Here is a 20795-nt window from a genome sequence, read left to right as displayed (position 1 = left end):
GTGTCCTGGACTGATCAGCTTAGTGAGCCCTACCTTCTCCATAGTAACCCTGACCCGGAACTTCTCCATAGTAACCCTAACTCTGACCTTCTCCAGAGTAACCCTAACCCTGACCTTCTCCAGAGTAACCCTAACTCTGACCTTCTCCAGAGTAACTCTAACTCTAACTCTGACCTTCTCCAGAGTAACTCTAACTCTGACCTTCTCCAGAGTAACCCTAACCCAGACCTTCTCCATAGTAACCCTAACTCTGACCTTCTCCATAGTAACCCTAACTCTAACCCTGACCTTCTCCATAGTAACCCTAACCCTGACCTTCTCCATAGTAACCCTAACCCAGACCTTCTCCATAGTAACCCTAACCCTGACCTTCTCCATAGTAACCCTAACTCTAACCCTGCCCTTCTCCAGAGTAACCCTAACTCTAACCCTGACCTTCTCCAGAGTAACTATAACCCTGACCTTCTCCAGAGTAACCCTAACTCTAAGCCTTACCTTCTCTAGTGTGTCCTGGACTGATCCCTGGTCAGCATAGTGTGCTCTGGCTAGCAGCAGGAAGTACTGGACGTTGCTCATCAGGCTGGAGACGGTCAGTGTTCCATCATCACAGTGCAGAGCGGTCATCAGAGTCCTCTGGGCCTTGCCATACTGACGCAGCTTCAGTAGCAGCTCTACCAGGTCCACCACCAGAGAGTCATGACCGCCCAGCTTCACTGCACTCTCATAGTGACGGACAGCCTGCAAGACCAATTGGGTTAGATATAAATACTCTCATAGTGACGGACAGCCTACAGGACAAATCAGGTTCGACATAAATACTCTCAGTGACTGATAGTCTGCAGGAACAAACAGTTTTCATATAAAACACTCTCATAGTGACTGACCATAGGTTACCTTCACTTTCTTGGGCACAGGGACTGTCTAAATGACTACCGACCCGTAGCACTCACGTCGGTAGCCATGAAGTGCTTTGAAAGGCTGGTCATGGCTCACATCAACACCATTATCCCAGAAACCCTAGACCCACTCCAATTTGCATACTGCAACAACGGATCCACAGATGATCCAAATCTCTATTGCACTCCACACTTCCCTTTCCCACCTGGACAAAAGGAACACCTATGTGAGAATGCTATTCATTGACTACAGCTCAGTGTTCAACACCATAGTACCCTCCAAGCCCATCACTAAGCTAAGGACCCTGGGACTAAACAACTCCCTCTCCAACTGGATCCTGGACTTCCTGACGGGCCGCCCCCAGGTGGTGAGGGTAGGTAACAACACATCTGCCATGCTGATCCTCAACACGGGGGCTCCTCTGGCGTGCGTGCTCAGTCCCCTCTTGTACTCCCTGTTCACCCACGACTGCGTGGCCAAGCACCACTCCAACACCATCAGTGGTTGGCCTGATCACCGACAACGATGAGACAGCCTATAGGGAGGAGGTCAGAGACCTGGTGGTAGGACCTGATCAGAGACCTGGTGTCTGTGTAGCCTGTCAGAGCTGGTTAGACCTATCAGAGACCTGTGGTAGACCTAATTTGGACTATCCGAAGCTTAGGGAGTCAGAGTGGTAGGACCTGATCAGAGGCCTGATTTATGGTGGTAGGACCTGATCAGAGACCTGGTGGTAGGACCTGATCACCAACAACGAGGAGACAGCCTATAGGGAGGAGGTCAGAGACCTGGCAGTGTGGCGCCAGGACAACAACCTCTCCCTTCAATGTTAGCAAGACAAAGGAGATGATCGAGGACTACAGGAAATGGAGGGCCAACCACGCCCCCATCCACAAGGCTGTAGTGGAGCAGGTCGAGAGTTCCTTGGTGTCCACGTCACCAACAAACTGACATGGTCCAAACACACCAAGACAGTCGTGAAGAGGGCACGACAAAACCTATTCCCCCTTAGGAGACTGAAAAGATTTGGCATGGGTCCTCAGATCCTCAAAAAGTTCTAATGCTGCACCATCGAGAGCATCCTGACCGGTTGCATCAACGCCTGGTATGACAACTGCTCTGCATCTGACCGACCGAAGGCGCTAGAGGGTACTGCGTACGTCCCAGTACATCACTGGAGCCAAGCTTCCTGCCATCCAGGACCTCTATACCGGGTGGTGTCATAGGACCATGTCAGTTTGTTGGTGATGTGGACACCAAGGAACTTGAAGTGCTCAACCTGCTCCACTACAGCCCCGTCGATGAGAATGGGGGCGTGCTCCGTCCTCTTTTTCCTGTAGTCCACAATCATCTCCTTTGTCTTGATCATGTTGAGGGAGAGGTTATTGTCCTGGCATCACACGGCCAGGTCTCTGACCTCCTCCATATAGGCTTTCATGACATGCCCTGGGCGAGGCTCTCTCTCTCTCTCGATAGGTCATAAATACCTGGTAGAAACTGCCATGCAGTATTGAGGGAGAGAGTCTACCAGAACAAAGAGCTTCTCTTAGTTCAAAACTCCTAATCCCCAAATGGGAGAATTAAACAATATTTCTACTTTTGAGAACGTGGGAATGGTCCGTGGACACTTAAGGGACAGTCATGACGAGTGTGGAAATGGTTAAACTCTGAGACTATCGATCCCTACAGAATAAGAGCAAATCTTAGATACTAATTACTAAACTGCAGCTAGAAATGACGTAAATCTAGAACTAGAATACAGACAACCGCCGAAGCATCTATTCTATGAGAACATTTCTAAATGGTACTCTGAAGTAACCATTCTAACCATCTGCAACCACGAAAGATATTGTGACTTCTGGGAAAGTTAACCAGAGACTCTGATGAACTCTACAGGACGATCGAGAGTTTTCAACGGAGAGACAGCAACGACATACGGGCGTAAATATATACATCGCAATTATTGTCGAATGAGCGGCCGTTCATGTGCAAAGGATTAGCATTTCAATGATTATAATTATCCACTGTGTGTAGTGATCCATTTTGTCTTTCACGCTCTGTCTCACGTCCCCACCCCTTTCCTTTGTCTACCAAGCCGTCATATCGGGTTAGCCCACTAGGGACTTTTCTATCATTGTTAGTAACCAATATCTGCTGTTTGTTTGTTATGTAATTCCGTGTGATTATTTAGTTAGTTAGTAAATAAATAATTCAGACAATTTGTATATCGCTGATTCACGATTTTGGCTAGGGTTCGTGCAGATATCCAAGGGTTTGCGATGTTCAGTAATGAGAACTGATATATAATAACAATCATTAATGGAAGACTAACTGATATGATATTAAAATATCTGAAGAGTTTTCCCGTGGTGCCCCGACTTCCAAGTTAATTAATGTTTACATGATTAGTTTAATCACGTAATAATTAAACCTAGAGAATTGATTTGATAATATACAGTCTTCACATTTAATGATAGCCTTGTCGTGTTTGGACTGTCTCGTTATTGGTGATTAGTCCTACCACTGTTATGTCATCGGCAAAATTAATGATGGTGTTGGAGTCGTGCAGTCATGAGTAAACAGGGAGTACAGGAGGGGGCTGAGCAGGCACCCCTGATGTGACGTGTGTTGAGGATCAGCGTGGCGGATGTGTTGTTACCTACATCACCACCTGGGGGTGGCCCATCAGGAAGTCCAGGATCCAGTTGCAGAGGGAGGTGTTTAGTCCCAGGGTTCTTAGCTTAGTGATGAGCTTTGAGGGTACTATGGTGTTGAACGCTGAGCTGTAGTCAATGAATAGCATTCTCACATAGGTGTTCCTTTTGTCCAGGCGGGAAAGGGCAGTGTGGAGTGCAATAGAGATCACATCATCTGTGGATCTGTTGGGGCGGTATGCAAATTGGAGTGGGTCTAGGGTTTCTCGGATAATTGTGTTGATGTGAGCCATGACCAGTCTTTCAAAGCACTTCATGGCTACAGACGTGAGTGCTACGGGTCTGTAGTCATTTAGGCAGGTTACCTTAGTGTTCTTGGGCACAGGGACTATGGTGGTCTGCTTAAAACATATTGGTATTACAGACTCGGTCAGGGAGAATTTGAAAATGTCAGTGAAGACACTTGCCAGTTGGTCAGTGTATGCTCGGCGTACACGTCCTGGTAATCCGTCTGGCCTTGCGGCCTTGTGAATGTTGACCTGTTTAAAGGTCTTACATCGGCTGCGGAGAGCGTTATCACACAGTCTTCCGGAACAGCTGGTGCTCTGATGCATGTTTCAGTGTTATTTGCCTCGAAGCGAGCATAGAAGTAGTTTAGCTCGTCTGGTAGACTCGTGTCACTGGGCAGCTCTCGGCTGTGTGTCCCTTTGTAGTCTGTAATGGTTTTCACGATAAACCATGGTAAAATTCCTGACGGTTAGTAATACCGTTTCAAATTGTAATTATCATTAAAACCGTGTTTGATTACCACGGTTTGAAAAACTCATGGGAAATACTGTCCAGCATCAACCAAAGTTGGCAACAGTCTGACGCAGGCGCAGCATGCAACGTGGGGTTTGTTTTCTGTGAAAACATGGTGGAAGGAAGTGACAGCGCTCGGGAGATTTTTTTAACCTTCTAAGAGGACCAAATCTGAAGTGTGGTCGTATTTTGGGTTTTACAAGAGTGCTGACGGAAACTTATTCGAAGATGGTCACCCTGTCTGCAGCACATGCAACTAAAATAATTGCTGCGAAATGGGGGCAACACTTCAAATCTCTTGAGTCATCTTTGTGACCACCAACCACTACTTTATAGCGAATGCAAGATAAGTTAACTTTTAGCTCAATGCATGACGTGGGGACTTGGGAATGGGGGAAAATGTCATGGTTTGTCTGTCTAACTTGCTAATAGCGTGTCATTAATGTAAACTGAAGCTTCCAGTGTTACCTACTCTGGTAGAAACACTACACGTTGTTCTGCTGCAGTATCCGTCGTGTGCCTGCAGACTCTATTCGCCCATTGCACATGATAACACGTTATGTAGTTTAGTCACCCAACCAACACATTTTATTCATTTAGAATCCGGCAGTCGTGGACTTGGTTGTAAAAGTGTTCCAGTGGAAGAAACACTATAGACTCCTGTACAAGACTCTCCTACAAGACTCCCCTATAAGACTCCCCTACAAGACTCCCCCGCAAGACTCCCCTACAAGACTCCCCTACAAGACCCCCCTACAAGACTCTCCTACAAGACTCCCCTACAAGACTCCCCTACAAGACTCCCCTACAAGACTCCTCTACAAGACTCCCCTACAAGACTCCCCTACAAGACTCTCATACAAGACTCCTCTACAAGACTCCCCTACAAGACTCCCCTACAAGACTCCCCTACAAGACTCCCCTGCAAGACTCCCCTACAAGACTCCCCTACAAGACTCCCCTGCAAGACTCCCCTACAAGACTCCCCTACAAGACCCCCGTACAAGACCGCCCTACAAGACCCTCCTACAAGACTCCCCTACAAGACTCCCCTACAAGACTCCCCTGCAAGACTCCCCTGCAAGACTCCCCTACAAGACTCCCCTACAAGACTCCCCTGCAAGACTCCCCTGAAAGACTCCCCTACAAGACTCCTCTACAAGACTCCCCTACAAGACTCCTCTACAAGACTCCCCTACAAGACTCCCCTGCAAGACTCCCCTGCAAGACCCCCCTGCAAGACTCCCCTGCAAGACTCCCCTACAAGACTCCCCTGCAAGACTCCCCTACAAGACTCCCATGCAAGACTCCCCTGCAAGACTCCCCCTACAAGACTCCCCTGCAAGACTCCCCTGCAAGACTCCCCTACAAGACTCCCCTACAAGACTCCCCTACAAGACCCCCATGCAAGACTCCCCTGCAAGACTCCCCTGCAAGACTCCCCTACAAGACTCCTCTACAAGACTCCCCTACAAGACTCCCCTACAAGACTCCCCTACAAGACTCCCCTGCAAGACTCCCCTGCAAGACCCCCCTGCAAGACTCCCCTGCAAGACTCCCCTGCAAGACTCCCCTGCAAGACTCCCATGCAAGACTCCCATGCAAGACTCCCCTACAAGACTCCTGTATTTATGTCAATTGTTGGGCTCATTGCAGTTACTATCACTGTCTTCTTAAGACTCATTTGTATTTATTTAAATTGTGCATGGGGTCATTGCATACACTCAAACGCAACACATTTTAGTATATGTGTGTGTGTGTGTGTGTGTGTGTGTGTGTGTGTGTGTGTGAATAATAATAATAATAATTATAACATAAAACATTTGCTATCCCCTTGTTTACAGAGAGGGCGTGCAGCAGGTAAACCCAGTGACGCTACTGGTCCCTCCTCATCTACAGTTGTGACACAGACACTCCAGCAAGCGTTTAAAAAGGCAGGCTGCTTATGCATCCACATCAAAACATACTCAAGACCTCACTGCAGCCCTTTCATATTACACTGCAAAGGACATGATGCCATTTCATATCGTTGAGAGGCCTGGCTTTCTGAGGCTGATGAAGGTTGTCGTGCCTCACTACAAAGTGACATCACAAACATTATTTTCCCAAGACTGAAATCCCAAACCTGTACAACCAGGTTAATGTTGGAAAAAGTTTAGCTCAAAGGCACATGGTTTTGCTGCAACTACTGACCTCTGGACCAACTACTGACCTCTGGACCAACTACTGACCACTGGACCAACTACTGACCTCTGGACCAACTACTGACCTCTGGACCAACTACTGACCTCTGGACCAACTACTGACCTCTGGACCAACTACTGACCTCTGGACCAGTGAAAGCTGGGGGTGGTCAACCCTCCATCAGCTTCACTATCCATTACCTCACAACCAGACTGGCAACTGGAATCAAACTGCCTGGAAACACAGTTCTTCCCAGAAGATCACTCAGCTCACAACAGTGTTTTTGGAGAATATACTGGAAGAGTGGGTGATTAACAAGACCTGGTCTGCATAACCACAGACAAGGCAACAAACATGATCAAGGCTTTTGCAGAGTTCCCAGATCTGTGGCTTTGGGTCCTTTGGCCATCATTTGAACCTGGCCATCTCAAAGGTTCTGAAAATTCAGCAGAGTTGACACAGCAGTCAAGGCCTGTCGTCAGCTGGTCCGAGGCTTCTCACGGACCTGGAAGAGAAGGAGAGAACTGAGAGAAAAGCAAGCTGCCCTCAACATGCCACAGAAGGCTCTGATCCATGATGTGGTGACCCGATGGGGGATCTACACACAAGATGCTTGAGCGTTTCCTCAGCCAACAGCAGCCAGTCTGTGCGACACCGGCTGGAGAAAGAGGAACATGGCATCTGATGACCCAAGGATGCCGACATAAGTGTCATGGGAACAACTGTGCCAGATTCTTGAACCTCTGAGGCAAATGCATCTGTAAACTTGCTCAGAGACACGAGTGACACTGTCAGCCATCAAGCCTGTCCTGGACCACGTCACCCGTGATGTTCTGGTGGAAAAAGATACGGAGCCATCCCTGACCAAAGGAGATGAAAAGGGTAATGAGAGAAGACCTTAACAACAGATACACAGTGGAACCAAACTAAGAGAAACTTCAGTCCTGGAGGCCCTGTTGTCATCATGGACGACACAGCCCCAAGATGGACGACACAGCCCCAAGATGGACGACACAGCCCCAAGATGGACGACACAGCCCCAAGATGGACGGCACAGCCCCAAGATGGACGGCACAGCCCCAAGATGGACGACACAGCCCCAAGATGGACGACGACACAGCCCCAAGATGGACGACGACACAGCCCCAAGATGGACGACACAGCCCCAAGATGGACGACACAGCCCCAAGATGGACCCCCAAGATGGACGACACAGCCCCAAGATGGACGGCACAGCCCCAAGATGGACGGCACAGCCCCAAGATGGACGACACAGCCCCAAGATGGACGGCACAGCCCCAAGATGGACGGCACAGCCCCAAGATGGACGACACAGCCCCAAGATGGACGACGACACAGCCCCAAGATGGACGACACAGCCCCAAGATGGACGGCACAGCCCCAAGATGGACGACACAGCCCCAAGATGGACGACACAGCCCCAAGATGGACGACACAGCCCCAAGATGGACGACACAGCCCCAAGATGGACGACACAGCCCCAAGATGGACGACGACACAGCCCCAAGATGGACGACGACACAGCCCCAAGATGGACGACGACACAGCCCCAAGATGGACGACACAGCCCCAAGATGGACGACGACACAGCCCCAAGATGGACGAGCCCCAAGATGGACGACGACACAGCCCCAAGATGGACGACACAGCCCCAAGATGGACGACACAGCCCCAAGATGGACGACACAGCCCCAAGATGGACGACACAGCCCCAAGATGGATGACACAGCCCCAAGATGGACTGCACAGCCCCAAGATGGACGACACAGCCCCAAGATGGACGACACAGCCCCAAGATGGACGACACAGCCCCAAGATGGACTGCACAGCCCCAAGATGGACGACACAGCCCCAAGATGGACGACACAGCCCCAAGATGGACGACACAGCCCCAAGATGGACGACACAGCCCCAAGATGGACCCCCAAGATGGACGACACAGCCCCAAGATGGACGACACAGCCCCAAGATGGATGGCACAGCCCCAAGATGGACCCCCAAGATGGACGACACAGCCCCAAGATGGACCCCCAAGATGGACGACACAGCCCCAAGATGGACGACGACACAGCCCCAAGATGGACGACACAGCCCCAAGATGGACGACACAGCCCCAAGATGGACGACACAGCCCCAAGATGGACGACGACACAGCCCCAAGATGGACGACGACACAGCCCCAAGGAACTCTTTGCTGATGAGACCTGTGGTGGAAGCCAATCAGGTTACATATAAACACTTATAGTGACTGACAACCTGCAGGACCAATCAGGTTAGTGACATAAACACTCAGTGACTGACAACCTGCAGGACCAATCAGGTTAGTGACATAAACACTCAGTGACTGACAACCTGCAGGACCAATCAGGTTAGTGACATAAACACTCAGTGACTGACAACCTGCAGGACCAATCAGGTCAGTGACATAAACACTCAGTGACTGACAACCTGCAGGACCAATCAGGTAAGAAATAGAATGAGGAGGGAGGGAACAGTATGAGAACATTCCTTCGTAAAATGGCAAACAAAAACAGCTTCCACTCTTGAGAAATAGTCTAAAAAGGGGAAGAATGTCCTGTGTGAGCACTGAGCAGTATTGGTGCTTGAACCTTTGCCGCAGCCTTTCCCGTCTACAATACCTGGTTGTACTGATGGGTCTTCACATAGGCTTGGCCCATCTTTCTGGACAGGGTTGCATCCCGAACCGTCCCTCTCGTTGCCTCTCGATACACCTCGATAGCTCTCTCTGGCTGCAGAATAGAAATGTGATATTTCATATACCCGTCTGTGTCAATGCATTTGCAAAGCCCCAATAATGTGGTATAGACAGTCAATAATATGCAGACCACAAGGAACCACTGGTGTGACAGGTAAAACATATGCCATTTAATACCCTATTTAATTCACTTAGTCATGGTGCATATTAGTATTGATTTTTACATATGGCTGGGCCCAGAAATCGAACCCACTATCCTGGCATTGGACCAAGCTTCATGCTCTAACTACTGAGATACAGAGGACCAAGCTTCATGCTCTACCTACTGGGCTACAGAGGACCAAGCTTCATGCTCTACCTACTGGGCTACAGAGGACCAAGCTTCATGCTCTACCTACTGAGTTAGAGGACCAAGCTTCATGCTCTACCTACTGGGCTACAGAGGACCAAGCTTCATGCTCTACCTACTGAGTTAGAGGACCAAGCTTCATGCTCTACCTACTGAGTTACAGAGGACCAAGCTTCATGCTCTACCTACTGGGTTAGAGGACCAAGCTTCATGGTATACCTACTGGGCTACAGAGGACCAAGCTTCATGCTCTACCTACTGGGCTACAGAGGACCAAGCTTCATGCTCTACCTACTGAGCTACAGAGGACCAAGCTTCATGCTCTACCTACTGAGCTACAGAGGACCAAGCTTCATGCTCTACCTACTGAGTTACAGAGGACCAAGCTTCATGCTCTACCTACTGGGTTAGAGGACCAAGCTTCATGCTCTACCTACTGAGTTACAGAGGACCAAGCTTCATGCTCTACCTACTGGGTTAGAGGACCAAGCTTCATGCTCTACCTACTGGGCTACAGAGGACCAAGCTTCATGCTCTACCTACTGGCTTACAGAGGACCAAGCTTCATGCTCTACCTACTGAGATACAGAGGACCAAGCTTCATGCTCTACCTACTGAGTTACAGAGGACCAAGCTTCATGCTCTACCTACTGAGCTACAGAGGACCAAGCTTCATGCTCTACCTACTGAGTTACAGAGGACCAAGCTTCATGCTCTACCTACTGAGCTACAGAGGACCAAGCTTCATGCTCTACCTACTGAGTTACAGAGGACCAAGCTTCATGCTCTACCTACTGAGCTACAGAGGACCAAGCTTCATGCTCTACCTACTGAGTTACAGAGGACCAAGCTTCATGCTCTAACTACTGAGTTACAGAGGACCAAGCTTCATGCTCTAACTACTGGGTTACAGAGGACCAAGCTTCATGCTCTACCTACTGGGTTACAGAGGACCAAGCTTCATGCTCTACCTACTGAGTTAGAGGACCAAGCTTCATGCTCTACCTACTGGGTTAGAGGACCAAGCTTCATGATCTACCTACTGAGTTACAGAGGACCAAGCTTCATGCTCTACCTACTGAGTTACAGAGGACCAAGCTTCATGCTCTACCTACTGAGTTACAGAGGACCAAGCTTCATGCTCTACCTACTGAGATACAGAGGACCAAGCTTCATGCTCTACCTACTGAGCTACAGAGGACCAAGCTTCATGCTCTACCTACTGAGCTACAGAGGACCAAGCTTCATGCTCTACCTACTGAGCTACAGAGGACCAAGCTTCATGCTCTACCTACTGAGTTACAGAGGACCAAGCTTCATGCTCTACCTACTGAGCTACAGAGGACCAAGCTTCATGCTCTACCTACTGAGTTAGAGGACCAAGCTTCATGCTCTAACTACTGAGTTACAGAGGACCAAGCTTCATGCTCTAACTACTGGGTTACAGAGGACCAAGCTTCATGCTCTACCTACTGGGTTACAGAGGACCAAGCTTCATGCTCTACCTACTGAGTTACAGAGGACCAAGCTTCATGCTCTACCTACTGAGTTACAGAGGACCAAGCTTCATGATCTACCTACTGAGTTACAGAGGACCAAGCTTCATGCTCTACCTACTGAGTTACAGAGGACCAAGCTTCATGCTCTACCTACTGAGTTACAGAGGACCAAGCTTCATGATCTACCTACTGAGTTACAGAGGACCAAGCTTCATGATCTACCTACTGAGTTACAGAGGACCAAGCTTCATGCTCTACCTACTGGGTTAGAGGACCAAGCTTCATGCTCTACCTACTGGGTTAGAGGACCAAGCTTCATGCTCTACCTACTGAGCTACAGAGGACCAAGCTTCATGCTCTACCTACTGAGTTAAAGAGGACCAAGCTTCATGCTCTACCTACTGAGCTACAGAGGACCAAGCTTCATGATCTACCTACTGAGTTACAGAGGACCAAGCTTCATGCTCTACCTACTGAGTTACAGAGGACCAAGCTTCATGCTCTACCTACTGAGTTACAGAGGACCAAGCTTCATGCTCTACCTACTGAGATACAGAGGACCAAGCTTCATGCTCTACCTACTGAGCTACAGAGGACCAAGCTTCATGCTCTACCTACTGAGCTACAGAGGACCAAGCTTCATGCTCTACCTACTGAGTTAAAGAGGACCAAGCTTCATGCTCTACCTACTGAGTTACAGAGGACCAAGCTTCATGCTCTACCTACTGGGTTACAGAGGACCAAGCTTCATGCTCTACCTACTGGGTTACAGAGGACCAAGCTTCATGCTCTACCTACTGAGCTACAGAGGACCAAGCTTCATGCTCTACCTACTGGGTTACAGAGGACCAAGCTTCATGCTCTACCTACTGAGCTACAGAGGACCAAGCTTCATGCTCTACCTACTGAGCTACAGAGGACCAAGCTTCATGCTCTACCTACTGAGTTACAGAGGACCAAGCTTCATGCTCTACCTACTGAGCTACAGAGGACCAAGCTTCATGCTCTACCTACTGGGTTACAGAGGACCAAGCTTCATGCTCTACCTACTGAGTTACAGAGGACCAAGCTTCATGCTCTACCTACTGAGTTAGAGGACCAAGCTTCATGCTCTACCTACTGAGTTACAGAGGACCAAGCTTCATGCTCTAACTACTGGGCTACAGAGGACCAAGCTTCATGCTCTACCTACTGAGTTAGAGGACCAAGCTTCATGCTCTAACTACTGAGTTAGAGGACCAAGCTTCATGCTCTACCTACTGGGTTACAGATGAGCAGCTCTCGTTATACCTCTTGTATATTGATGTAGGCGTCCCCCAGAAGGATAGAGGACTGAGGCCCGGGTAGTTCATCTCTGATCTCCCTATAGCAGGCTATGTACAGCTTCTTGTCTTTGCATCTCTGCAGGTATATGAGGGCCATCTTCTCCTTGGCCGCTGCGTAGTGTGTCTGAAGAGAAGAAGAAGAAAAGGAAGATGTACTCTTATCGTCCATTAACTTAAGAAAGAACGGAACAGTGTCTTCACAACCTGGTCCGGTGTGATGCCTCTGAGGACGCTGAGGGCTGTGTCCAGGTCATCTTTAGCCAAGGCCATGTCCACGTTAGCTATTGTCACACAGATCTCCTCTGGGGTACCAGCGAACTCAACGACAGCGTCCTGCAGCACCATGGTGGACTCATGCTGGCAGGAGAGGAGGAGGGATGGAAGGGGTTTATAGACACACACACTACACTGTCTACCTGGCAACAGCTCTGCTAGTAAGCTCGAAGATGAGAAGACTGGGTCACGGGCAACGAAAGTGTTACAGGATTGCATGAGGTCCGAAATGCACTTCCACAAACTAACCAAAACTGAACATGTGGCTAGAGGATTGGACTCTATAGCCACAAGTCATCAATATAGGTAGAAGTGGAAGGAAGTAATCATCGGACATGACGGACTACCATAAGCAAAGTAGTAATCAATCAACCAATCGGTCAATCAATCAATCAATCACTCAATCAATCTAAGTAGAAATGTAGTGTACTGGTTCTCCGTGTAGTCTCAGTGCCTCAGCCAGTTCCAGATAGACAGACACACGCTGAGTGTTGCTGACGTGGGCCTCTCTCCCACCCGCTGCTTGGATCCTCATCGCCACCTTCAGGGACGTGATGGCCTCCTCTAGCTTCCCAACACCCCGCGATGCACGGGCTTTCAGTAGGTGGTACTGGGGGAGATCTAGCACCTAGGGAGGGGTGGAGAGAGGTGGAGGGATGGAGAGAGGAGGGATGGAAGGGTGGAGAGAGGTGGAGGGATGGAGAGAGGGAGGGATGGAGAGAGGGAGAGGGATGGAGAGAGGGAGAGAGGGAGAGGGATGGACAGAGGGAGAGGGGGAGGGATGGAGAGAGGGAGAGAGTGAGAAAGCGAGAGGGGGAGGGATGGAGAGTGGGAGAGGGATGGAGAGAGGGAGAGGGGGAGGGAGGGAGAGAGGGAGAAAGCGAGAGGGGGAGGGATGGAGAGAGATAGAGGGATGGAGAGAGGGAGAGGGATGGAGAGAGGTGGAGGGATGGAGAGAGGGAGAGGGATGGAGAGAGGGAGAGGGATAGAGAGAGGTGGAGGGATGGAAAGAGGGAGAAAGAGAGAGGGGGAGGGATGGAGAGAGGTGGAGGGATAAAAAGAGAGAGGTGGAGGGATGGAGAGAGGGAGAGGGATGGAGAGAGGGAAAGGGATAGAGAGAGGTGGAGGGATGGAGAGAGGGAGAGGGGGAGGGATGGAAAGAGGGAGAAAGAGAGAGGGGGAGGGATGGAGAGAGGGAGAGAGGGAGAAAGAGAGGGGGGAGGGAGGGATGGCAAGAGAAAGAGGGGGGGGAGTGGAAGAGGGAGGGATGGAAAGAGGGAGAGGGAGAAAGAGAGAGGGGGGAGGGATGGAAAGAGGGAGAGAGGGAGAAAGAGAGAGGGGGAGGGATAGAAAGAGGGAGAAAGAGAGAGGGGGAGGGGGTGGAAAGAGGGAGAAAGAGAGAGGGGAAGGGATGGAGAGAGGTGGAGGGATAGAGAGAGGTGGAGGGATGGAGAGAGGGAGAGGGGGAGGGATGGAAAGAGGGAGAAAGAGAGAGGGGGAGGGATGGAGAGAGGTGGAGGGATAGAGAGAGGTGGAGGGATGGAGAGAGGGAGAGGGTGAGAAAGAGAGAGGGAGGGATGCAAGAGGGAGAGAGGGAGGGATGGAAAGAGGGAGAAAAGAGGGGGAGGGATGGAAAGAGGGAGAGGGAGAAAGAGAGAGGGGGAGGGATGGAAAGAGGGAGAGAGAGAGGGGGAGGGATGGAAAGAGGGAGGGATGGAGAGAGCGAGAGGGGGAGGGATGGAGAGAGAGATGGAGAGAGGGAGAGGGATGGAGAGAGGGAGAGGGGGAGGGATGGAGAGAGGGAGAGGGATGGAGAGAGGGAGAGGGGGAGGGATGGAGAGAGGGAGAGGGATGGAGAGAGGGAGAGGGGGAGGGAGGGAGAAAGCGAGAGGGGGGAGGGATGGAGAGAGATGGAGGGATGGAGAGAGGGAGAGGGATGGAGAGAGGGAGAGGGGGAGGGATGGAAAGAGGGAGAAGAGGGGGAGGGATGGAGAGAGGTGGAGGGATAGAGAGAGGTGGAGGGATGGAGAGAGGGAGAGGGGGAGGGATGGAAAGAGGGTGAAAGAGAGAGGGGGAGGGATGGAGAGAGGGAGAGGGTGAGAAAGAGAGAGGGAGGGATGGCAAGAGGGAGAGAGGGAGGGATGGAAAGAGAAGAGAGGGAGAAAGAGAGAGGGGGAGGGATGGAAAGAGAAAGAGGGAGAACGAGAGAGGTGGAGGGATGGAAAGAGAAAGAGGGAGAACGAGAGAGGTGGAGGGATGGAAAGAGAAAGAGGGAGAGCGAGAGAGGGGGAGGGATGGAAAGAGAAAGAGGGAGAACGAGAGAGGGGGAGGGATGGATGGCAAGAGGGAGAAAGAGAGAGGGAGAGAGGGGTGATGCTGGATACACTAAATTCGGAAGTGACCCTTTATGTAACACAATCAATCCCCCTACAGTGAAAGAACCCATCTATTAAACCTGGAAGGTGTGGATGACTCCAGTCTGATCTCTACACTATTAAACCTGGAAGGTGTGGATGACTCCAGTCTGATCTCTACACTATTAAACCTGGAAGGTGTGGATGACTCCAGTCTGATCTCTACACTATTAAACCTGGAAGGTGTGGATGACTCCAGTCTGATCTCTACACTATTAAACCTGGAAGGTGTGGATGACTCCGGTCTGATCTCTACACTATTAAACCTGGAAGGTGTGGATGACTCCAGTCTGATCTCTACACTATTAAACCTGGAAGGTGTGGATGACTCCAGTCTGATCTCTACACTATTAAACCTGGAAGGTGTGGATGACTCCAGCCTGATCTCTACACTATTAAACCTGGAAGGTGTGGATGACTCCAGTCTGATCTCTACACTATTAAACCTGGAAGGTGTGGATGACTCCAGTCTGATCTCTACACTATTAAACCTGGAAGGTGTGGATGACTCCGGTCTGATCTCTACACTATTAAACCTGGAAGGTGTGGATGACTCCAGTCTGATCTCTACACTATTAAACCTGGAAGGTGTGGATGACTCCAGTCTGATCTCTACACTATTAAACCTGGAAGGTGTGGATGACTCCAGTCTGATCTCTACACTATTAAACCTGGAAGGTGTGGATGACTCCAGTCTGATCTCTACACTATTAAACCTGGAAGGTGTGGATGACTCCAGTCTGATCTCTACACTATTAAACCTGGAAGGTGTGGATGACTCCAGTCTGATCTCTACATTATTAAACCTGGAAGGTGTGGATGACTCCAGTCTGATCTCTACACTATTAAACCTGGAAGGTGTGGATGACTCCAGTCTGATCTCTACACTATTAAACCTGGAAGGTGTGGATGACTCCAGTCTGATCTCTACACTATTAAACCTGGAAGGTGTGGATGACTCCAGTCTGATCTCTACACTATTAAACCTGGAAGGTGTGGATGACTCCAGTCTGATCTCTACACTATTAAACCTGGAAGGTGTGGATGACTCCAGTCTGATCTCTACACTATTAAACCTGGAAGGTGTGGATGACTCCAGTCTGATCTCTACACTATTAAACCTGGAAGGTGTGGATGACTCCAGTCTGATCTCTACACTATTAAACCTGGAAGGTGTGGATGACTCCAGTCTGATCTCTACACTATTAAACCTGGAAGGTGTGACTGACTCCGGTCTCCAGAGACTGAAAGCAGAGGTTGTAGTCTCCCTCATGGAGATGTATCCTGGCCTGCAGCAGGTGGACCTCAGCGATGGTCGGGTCTCTCTCCAGACAGAAATCCAGGAACTGCTGAGCGGACTGGCTGTCACCTGACAGGTTGACATAAACCCAGACAGAGAGATAGATGTTTAAAAATAGTAATATTGTATATAATAAAGTAAGTAAACTTTGTCCTAGCCAGAACGGCTCATAGGAGCAGGAGGCATCTAGTCTGTTGCAGGTCCTTACCCCCAATCCATTTTATATTGGTAGTTTATCATTCATCTCTGCTCATCAAGTTAACTTGTGAGTCATAATTTAGGGCTAGGTGATACATGGGCTAGGTGATAGACGCCTACGTCAATTCTCCTAACCTGCTACGTCGATTCTCCTAACCTGCCACGTCGCTTCTCCTAACCTGCCACGTCGATTCTCCTAACCTGCCACGTCAATTCTCCTAACCTGCCACGTCAATTCTCCTAACCTGCCACGTTAATTCTCCTAACCTGCCACGTCAATTCTCCTGACCTGCCACGTCAATTCTCCTAACCTGCCACGTTAATTCTCCTAACCTGCCACGTCAATTCTCCTAACCTGCCACGTTAATTCTCCTAACCTGCCACGTCAATTCTCCTAACCTGCCACGTTAATTCTCCTAACCTGCTACGTTAATTCTCCCTAACCTGCCACGTCAATTCTCCTAACCTGCCACGTTAATTCTCCCTAACCTGCCACGTTAATTCTCCTAACCTGCTATGTTAATTCTCCTAACCTGCCACGTTAATTCTCCCTAACCTGCCACGATAATTCTCCTAACCTGCCACGTTAATTCTCCTAACCTGCCACGTTAATTCTCCTAACCTGCCACGTTAATTCTCCTAACCTGCCACGTCGCTCCTCCTAACCTGCTATGTTAATTCTCCTAACCTGCCACGTTATTTCTCCCTAACCTGCCACGTTAATTCTCCCTAACCTGCCACGTTAATTCTCCTAACCTGCCACGTTAATTCTCCTAACCTGCCACGTTAATTCTCCTAACCTGCCGCGTTAATTCTCCTAACCTGCTGCGTTAATTCTCCTAACCTGCCACGTTAATTCTCCCTAACCTGCCACGTCAATTCTCCTAACCTGCCACGTCAATTCTCCTAACCTGCCACGTTAATTCTCCCTAACCTGCCACGTTAATTCTCCTAACCTGCTACGTTAATTCTCCTAACCTGCCACGTTAATTCTCCTAACCTGCTACGTTAATTCTCCTAACCTGCCACGTTAATTCTCCTAACCTGCCACGTTAATTCTCCCTAACCTGCCACGTTAATTCTCCTAACCTGCCACGTTAATTCTCCCTAACCTGCCACGTTAATTCTCCTAACCTGCCAGGTTAATTCTCCTAACCTGCCACGTCGCTCCTCCTAACCTGCTATGTTAATTCTCCTAACCTGCCACGTTAATTCTCCCTAACCTGCCACGTTAATTCTCCCTAACCTGCCACGTTAATTCTCCCTAACCTGCCACGTTAATTCTCCTAACCTGCCACGTTAATTCTCCTAACCTGCCACGTTAATTCTCCTAACCTGCCACGTTAATTCTCCTAACCTGCTGCGTTAATTCTCCCTAACCTGCCACGTTAATTCTCCCTAACCTGCCACGTCAATTCTCCTAACCTGCCACGTCAATTCTCCTAACCTGCCACGTTAATTCTCCCTAACCTGCCACGTTAATTCTCCTAACCTGCTACGTTAATTCTCCTAACCTGCCACGTTAATTCTCCTAACCTGCTACGTTAATTCTCCTAACCTGCCACGTTAATTCTCCTAACCTGCTACGTTAATTCTCCTAACCTGCCACGTTAATTCTCCCTAACCTGCCACGTTAATTCTCCCTAACCTGCCACGTTAATTCTCCTAACCTGCCACGTTAATTCTCCTAACCTGCCACGTCGCTCCTCCTAACCTGCTATGTTAATTCTCCTAACCTGCCACGTTAATTCTCCTAACCTGCTACAGTACGTTAATTCTCCTAACCTGCCACGTTCATTCTCCTTAACCTGCCACTTCGCTTCTCCTAACCTGCCACGTTAATTCTCCTAACCTGCCACGTTAATTCTCCTAACCTGCCACGTTAATTCTCCTAACCTGCCACGTTAATTCTCCTAACCTGCCACGTTAATTCTCCCTAACCTGCCACGTTAATTCTCCTAACCTGCTACGTTAATTCTCCTAACCTGCTACGTTAATTCTCCTAACCTGCTACGTTAATTCTCCTAACCTCCTAACCTGCTACGTTAATTCTCCTAACCTGCTACGTTAATTCTCCTAACCTGCCACGTTAATTCTCCTAACCTGCCACGTTAATTCTCCTAACCTGCTAACCTGCTACGTTAATTCTCCTAACCTGCTACGTTAATTCTCCCTAACCTGCTACGTTAATTCTCCTAACCTGCTACGTTAATTCTCCTAACCTGCTACGTTAATTCTCCTAACCTGCTACGTTAATTCTCCTAACCTGCCACGTTAATTCTCCTAACCTGCCACGTTAATTCTCCTAACCTGCTAACCTGCTACGTTAATTCTCCCAACCTGCTACGTTAATTCTCCCTAACCTGCTACGTTAATTCTCCTAACCTGCTACGTTAATTCTCCTAACCTGCTACGTTAATTCTCCTAACCTGCTAACCTGCCACGTTAATTCTTCTAACCTGCTACGTTAATTCTCCTAACCTGCTAACCTGCCACGTTAATTCTTCTAACCTGCTACGTTAATTCTCCTAACCTGCTACGTTAATTCTCCTAACCTGCCACGTTAATTCTCCTAACCTGCCACGTTAATTCTCCTAACCTGCCACGTTAATTCTCCTAACCTGCTACGTTAATTCTCCTAACCTGCCACGTTAATTCTCCTAACCTGCCATGTTAATTCTCCTAACCTGCCACGTTAATTCTCCCTAACCTGCCACGTTAATTCTCCTAACCTGCTACGTTAATTCTCCTAACCTGCTACGTTAATTCTCCTAACCTGCCACGTTAATTCCACCTAACCTGCCACGTTAATTCCCCCTAACCTGCTACGTTAATTCTCCCTAACCTGCCACGTTAATTCTCCCTAACCTGCTACGTTAATTCTCCCTAACCTGCTATGTTAATTCTCCCTAACCTGCCACGTTAATTCTCCCTAACCTGCTACGTTAATTCTCCCTAACCTGCCACGTTAATTCTCCTAACCTGCCACGTTAATTCTCCTAACCTGCCACGTTAATTCTCCTAACCTGCCACGTTATTTTTCTCCTAACCTGCCACGTTAATTCTTCTAACCTGCTACGTTAATTCTCCTAACCTGCTACGTTAATTCTCCTAACCTGCCACGTTAATTCTCCTAACCTGCCACGTTAATTCTCCTAACCTGCCACGTTAATTCTCCTAACCTGCCACGTTAATTCTCCTAACCTGCTACATTAATTCTCCTAACCTCCTAACCTGCCACGTTAATTCTCCTAACCTGCTACATTAATTCTCCTAACCTCCTAACCTGCCACGTTAATTCTCCTAACCTCCTAACCTGCTACGTTAATTCTCCTAACCTGCAACGTTAATTCTCCTAACCTGCCACGTTAATTCTCCTAACCTGCCACATTAGTTCTCCCTAACCTGCTACGTTAATTCTCCTAACCTGCTACGTTAATTCTCCTAACCTGCTACGTTAATTCTCCTAACCTGCTAACCTGCCACGTTAATTCTCCTAACATGCTACAATAATTCTCCTAACCTGCTACGTTAATTCTCCTAACCTGCCACGTTAATTCTCCTAACCTGCCACGTTAATTCTCCTAACCTGCCACGTTAATTCTCCTAACCTGCCACGTTAATTCTCCTAACCTGCCACGTTAATTCTCCTAACCTGCCACGTTAATTCTCCTAACCTGCCACGTTAATTCTCCTAACCTGCCACGTTAATTCTCCTAACCTGCTACGTTAATTCTCCTAACCTGCCACGTTAATTCTCCTAACCTGCTATGTTAATTCTCCCTAACCTGCCACGTTAATTCTCCTAACCTGCTACGTTAATTCTCCTAACCTGCCACGTTAATTCCCCCTAACCTGCTACGTTAATTCTCCCTAACCTGCCACGTTAATTCTCCTAACCTGCTACGTTAGTTCTCCTAACCTGCTACGTTAATTCTCCTAACCTGATACGTTAATTCTCCTAACCTGCTAACCTGCTACGTTAATTCTCCTAACCTGCCACGTTAATTCTCCTAACCTGCCACGTTAATTCTCCCTAACCTGCCACGTTAATTCTCCCTAACCTGCCACGTTAATTCTCCTAACCTGCCACGTTAATTCTCCTAACCTGCCACGTCGCTCCTCCTAACCTGCTATGTTAATTCTCCTAACCTGCCACGTTAA

At 48.9% G+C, this 20795-nt stretch overlaps 1 protein-coding gene across 8 annotated transcripts in view; it reads right to left on the bottom strand.

Annotated features, from left to right (window-relative positions):
• LOC106590692 (tetratricopeptide repeat protein 21B) overlaps positions 1 to 20795 on the bottom strand; it is an 83254-nt gene that overhangs the window by 30044 nt on the left and 32415 nt on the right. For 7 of the 8 annotated variants that reach the window (XM_045710874.1, XM_045710871.1, XM_045710875.1 and 4 more), the window contains 6 exons: positions 16345 to 16502; positions 13150 to 13347; positions 12651 to 12803; positions 12412 to 12570; positions 9197 to 9307; positions 496 to 738 (listed from right to left, as the gene is read on the bottom strand). In XM_045710874.1, the coding sequence (XP_045566830.1) occupies positions 496 to 738; positions 9197 to 9307; positions 12412 to 12570; positions 12651 to 12803; positions 13150 to 13347; positions 16345 to 16502 (1022 nt within the window). The remainder of the gene's footprint in view (positions 1 to 495; positions 739 to 9196; positions 9308 to 12411; positions 12571 to 12650; positions 12804 to 13149; positions 13348 to 16344; positions 16503 to 20795) is intronic. The other variant, XM_045710872.1, reaches the window with a different exon arrangement.

The sequence above is a fragment of the Salmo salar genome, chromosome ssa29, assembly GCF_905237065.1.
Source record: "Salmo salar chromosome ssa29, Ssal_v3.1, whole genome shotgun sequence".
Classification (NCBI taxonomy): domain Eukaryota; kingdom Metazoa; phylum Chordata; class Actinopteri; order Salmoniformes; family Salmonidae; genus Salmo; species Salmo salar.
This window is presented reverse-complemented; position numbering and strand designations above follow the sequence as displayed.